The sequence below is a fragment of the Limanda limanda genome, chromosome 5 (assembly GCF_963576545.1).
Source record: "Limanda limanda chromosome 5, fLimLim1.1, whole genome shotgun sequence".
Taxonomy (NCBI): domain Eukaryota; kingdom Metazoa; phylum Chordata; class Actinopteri; order Pleuronectiformes; family Pleuronectidae; genus Limanda; species Limanda limanda.
In genome coordinates, this window is record NC_083640.1 from 20596446 (window position 1) to 20602027 (window position 5582).

The 5582-nt window shown below is 48.2% G+C and overlaps 1 protein-coding gene across 1 annotated transcript; it reads left to right on the forward strand.

Annotated features, from left to right (window-relative positions):
• Positions 1–1110: 1110 nt before the first annotated feature.
• adra2b (adrenoceptor alpha 2B) lies at positions 1111–4822 on the forward strand. The gene is made up of 2 exons (XM_061071552.1): positions 1111–1859; positions 2035–4822. The coding sequence occupies exon 2, from the start codon at positions 2069–2071 to the stop codon at positions 3650–3652; it is 1584 nt and encodes a 527-aa protein (XP_060927535.1). The 5' UTR covers positions 1111–1859; positions 2035–2068; the 3' UTR covers positions 3653–4822.
• Positions 4823–5582: the final 760 nt, after the last annotated feature.

Consider the following 5582-nt stretch of genomic DNA (forward strand, 5'->3'; position numbering starts at 1 on the left):
TGCAACACTGTGTGGGGGGGATGCTCTACAAAAACAAAGTGAGCAGGACCTCCTTCCCACATACCATTCATAAGATTGTATGTGCGTGCACATGTGTGGGCTGAAGAGTGTGGTGTGTGTGTGTTTATTTGTGTTATCTGTCCGTGATTGAGTTTTTAACACAGGGACCACCCACCCACTTTCCTTTTTAATCTATGTCTCTGTAAAAACGAGCAGAGTGACCTATGTTTCACCCCATAACTGAACACTTGATCTCAGCTAGGCAACAAACTCGATGAGGGGATGTCGTGGGTGTCCATGTTTCACGAGGCAGGAAGTTGCAGGACACATATAGGGGCAGAGGGATTTAAATGGAAATCAAGTGGTGATGTAAATGCAGTGCAGAGGCTGGCCTGCGAGCTGGAGTGGAAGATAACACAGTGAATTTAAGTTGTCAGGTGGCCGAGCACGAGGAGACTGCAGATTGTATAAGGAAAAACAATCACCATTACTTTGACGTATATTAGCTTGTCCAGCTTTGGGCAGAAGAAGGTTATTATATTTTAAAAATAAATCTTCCATAATTTGACAGTTTAATGCATCAATCATTTGGCACTTTGAAGGGCAGCATGTGAAACATCTTAACAACTGAAGATACCATGACTTGGATCACTGTTCACAGATATTCCTTAAAATTAAGGGTTTGGGGAATAACGTGTATATACTTAATATGTTTTTATTACATCAAAAAACATGTGTCCACTTTGTCACAGTTGAGAATGAGAACCTCCTTCATGCTCTTTTTTGTGAATGACCAAGATACAACACTCCTACTCAGTGAATGCATGAAAATGAATCTCTGAAATGTTCATCCGGACACCCCCGAGCGTTCAGCGGTGCCCCCCCCCCCCCCCCCAACAAGCCAGACCTAAGGGGGGGGGGGGGGGAGAGGGAGGAAGAGCTGGAGGGATATAGAGAGAAAGATCCCATGACGCCCTCCGCTCCACAGTGACATCACCGGCTCTGAAAAAGACGCGCAAGAGGGAGATGGGAGGCACCCCCCCCACACACTTATTAGATTTCATAAGGTCCTGGTCACAAGAGAAGATGCTGCTGCGCCTCTGTGAGGACGCGGGTGATGTGCACCAGCGGAGAGACTGAATCTTCACATCCTGGTGGAAACAGAAACAGCTCCAGACGGAGGCAGCTCTGCAGGGATCATTTCCTTTTGGCTTCGTTTCTGTGCCTCCGGAGAGCTTGAGGTGAACTTTGAGCTGTCTCCCTCCCGAGTGGCTGGAAACGCGGGCATCATGTTTCATTAGAGACTCAGTGTAAATATTGCATTAGATAAACTTTATTTCACTTTGCGGTGAGCCTTTCTGTGATCGCTCCTCACATGAGAGGCTCGGCCAGGCGCGCGTCTCCAAACGCGGGCGCACGGAGGAGTGAGGAGCCGCTTCTCTCTCTCACCCGATCTGTCGTGTGCTAACTGTCGCCTCGGTGTTCACGACCGGAAATTTGATCATTGCAAATTGAATCTCTTCCCCCTTCAAGACAGCGATTAATCAACCGAGACAAACAGATCAAGCTTTGCGCGCAAGGAAGTTTTTTTTATTTATTTTGCGCTCCTGGCTGAATTGTAACTCTGCAGTGGGTTGATGCGCATGCAGCTGGCATAGGCGCAATATTAATTCTGTATTTCTGTGGGGAAATCGGTTCTACTAAGAGGCAGAGCGTCGTTTTTAATTGAAAGGCACCGATCCGTGTTTCGACGCACACACGCCCGGGACTGTTTGAAATGGACTTGGAAGACCTGCAGTGGAGGATGCGAGGGAGCTAACACTTGGACACAACACAGAGACGGAACAACAGCACCTGAGGTAAATATAACTATCACCTCATTATCTGTATTGTCCAAAACCTGATGGAACATTTAAATCTGCACAGACAAACGAATTATTTTAAGAAAAAGAGACCTTGATAGAAAACCAGTTTACAAACAATTCCAATGTCCAAACTTTAATACACATATATTATTGTGATGTATTTATTTAGTATCTGTGAAGACTCCTGGAGACCTCCAGCCAGCATGGCCTCGCTTGTGGACAGCAGCTGCTCCATGGAGCTGAGAAGCTGGAACAGCAGCGCGATCAGCTCCGGAGCCTCGGTGCCATGCAACCAGAGCACCCTGAGAAACCCCCCCTACTCCCCCGAAGCCACGGCGGTCTTTGCCACCGCCATCACCTGCATGGTCCTCTTCACCATCGTGGGCAACATCATGGTCATCATCGCTGTCCTGACCAGCCGGGCGCTCCGGGGTCCGCAGAACCTGTTCCTAGTGTCCCTGGCCGCTGCGGACATTCTAGTGGCCACGCTCATCATCCCCTTCTCCCTGGCTAATGAACTTCTGGGCTACTGGTACTTTAAGTCTCTGTGGTGTGAGATCTACTTGGCGCTGGACGTGCTCTTCTGCACCTCCTCCATTGTGCACCTGTGCGCCATCTCCTTGGACCGCTACCTCTCCATCTCCAGGGTCACGTATGGGCGGCAGAGGACTCCCAGACGCATCAAAGCCGCTATTGTGGTGGTTTGGCTGATCTCTGCCATCATCTCCTTCCCCCCCCTGCTCTCACTGAACAAGAGCGAGCCAGGGGAGGGCGAGGCCGACCGAGGCCCCCAGTGCCAGCTGAACAATGAACGCTGGTACATCCTTTACTCCACCATTGGCTCCTTCTTTGCCCCGTGCGTCATCATGATCCTGGTCTACGTCAGAATCTACCAGATAGCCAAGCAGAGAACCCGATGCCCACCGGGAGAGCCCAGGAAGGATGGCGCTGGCAGTGCCACGCCAAGTCATCCTCAACGCCACGCACAGGCCAATGGGAAAAATGATGAAGAAAGCACCCCCCCTTCATCCAACAAAGCCTCCAATGCCAGACCCCCCACCCTTGCCATTTCCCCTGTCTCAACCCAAGGAGAGTCTCCAACCTCCCAGGATCCCACACCCAATAATCTCCTGCAACCTCCGCCCCCTTCTACAGCCATGACCCCTGTCACATCCTCCCTTGATACCTCTCCCCACGGCCCCTCACCCCCATCCCCTGTGCCTCAGTCTGCCCCTGCCAAGACTAAAGAGAAGAAGAAGAAGGGCAAGCTGTGGGGAGGGAAAAAAGCTGAAAATAACAATGGCGACAGCTCAAGCACAGACAGTGATATGGAGCACAGCCACGGAGGAGGTCGAGGCAGCCCCAGCATGCCAGGATCCCCTGCTGGGGGGGGCATCCACTCCCCGGCCTCAGTCAAGCGGTACCGGGACATGATTGCCACTTCTAAGGGGGCTCGGCTGGTGCCAGGCAGGAAGTCAAAAACAGACAACAACCCTGGGGCCGCGAGGCGTAAAGCGATGGTGAACAGAGAGAAACGCTTCACCTTCGTCCTGGCGGTGGTCATCGGTGTCTTCGTGGTGTGCTGGTTCCCATTCTTCTTCTCCTACTCTCTAACGGCTGTGTGCCCGGACACCTGTACCATCCCAGATCCTCTCTTTGTGTTTTTCTTCTGGATTGGTTACTGCAACTCGTGCCTCAACCCCGTCATATACACCATCTTCAACAAAGAGTTCAGACAGGCCTTCAAAAAGATACTGTGCAGTGGCACCAAGGGGACTTTCTTTTAGCATAGAAATCCACTGTATTGGATATGGACATAAAACAAATTATAAATCTGAGGCACAGAAAAAACAAAACAATCATTTCCATCTCCAGGAACACTGAAAGGGCTGTTTCAAAAATATGTTGAACTATGGAAATTCGCAATCTTTTACCACAGTGAGCGCAAGCAGGCAACGTGGACAGTGAGATCCCGACTCTTATACGCACATCATTTTGTACAGGGTGTGGCTGAAAGATTTGCTGTGGGACAGAGGTAGACAATGATAAACTGCTTCCAATTCAGTGATGCTGATAAGATTTTAAATGCAGAGCTTTATCTCTATTATCTCACTGAATAACGCATAGTACCAGGAGAGACAGCAGAATAAATATATGAGGAAGAAATACCCATATGAAAGCAAACAGACTCGATATCTTGGAGAAAGAAGGACAACTCTTGAGAATTAACTCTAGAATAAGAATATAGGATGTTTAATATATAATATATATAGTTTTTTTTGTTATAAAGGACTGTAAAACTTCTGGGGGAAAGAAAACTGGTGAAAAGAAGGAGAAGTGACCTTAGATTCCAAGGAGCCTAGGGCCCTTTCTCTATCAATACAGAGCACAAGGCTCACACACGGTTAGTGATGATTTCTTACATCTGCAGTCTTAATTTGCCCGGCTGCGGGGCAAACATGTGTTCCTTGATTTTATCTACAAGCGCAACAACAAGCAAAGGGTTTCTGATGATCTCAAAGGTAATAGCACACAGACAAGGGCCGCCTTTCTCTCTGAAGAAAAGCCTTTTTGTCAGACACCTTGCTCTCGGCTCAGCTGGGGTCGTAGAAGACACTCAGGTTGTTTGTATTAACACTCTTGGCTTTCGCTTATCACGGAATGCGCAGTGGGCTGAAGTGCGAGGGGGATTTTTGGACACATTGAGATGTGGGAGCATGAGACAGTGTGACCCATCCCTCCTCCGATCCTGTTGGCTTGCTGTTATCCTGCGTTTTGACTCAACCCCGACAATCCCACCGGCCTGAACGTCCCTTGTAAGGAGCTGCCTCAGTATCTGGACATTTAAGTCGCATATAAAAATGTTGAGCCTCTTGAAAATGCCTCACAGTTTCTTATGTGAGCTGCATCTGCTGAAGACTGAAAAAAAAAAAAAAAAAAAAAAAAAAAGATTCTTATCAATCAACATGTGAACATTACTTTCCAGCAGTATTTGCCAGGTAGATATTTACATTGATTGTAAAGAGCAGACGGACAATGCATTTATGGGTGTGTAATCTTACTGCTGTTTATGCCAACATGGGTTGTCCTTTTTTTTCTGAGAACCATTTGGCTGAGTCATTCTTTGCCGACGCCTCTGTCACATCATCGCCTGCAGTGGACCTCGACATCGCACATTTGGTTGGTTGCTGAGAGGCAAGGGGATGAATGCTGCATTCATTTTCCTCACCAACAGACGGAGGCTCTGTCAGTTTTTTCTCAACAACAGAACAGAAAAAAAAGGAAAAAATTGTCAGAAAAAGAAAATGTATTTGCAACTGTGAACGGCACACGGGCGTATTGACTCAATGGGACAAGGGCTGTCAGCAGCAACACTTCAATTTTACTAATTGTCTGAAATTCTGCTGATCTGTGTGAGTGTGAGGTGTGCGTGTTGACTTCAGTGTTTTCCTGTCGAAAATGTCAGTGCCTCCTCTGGCTGCTATGGACCACAGATCTACTGTAATAATGATAAGAACAGAGCCCAGAAATCCTGGTGCAGGCATCACTTCGCTGTCTGACACGCAAATGTTTCACTTGATAGAGAGATCGGTGGGCGAGCAAGTCTTACTGAGCTGAAAGTCCGTGTTTATCAGTGACGTGAAGAACATGACTTTCAAGTGATCACCCTCAAGGGACCAAAGGGCCTCACAGGACACCAGCCTGACTCCGTGATAT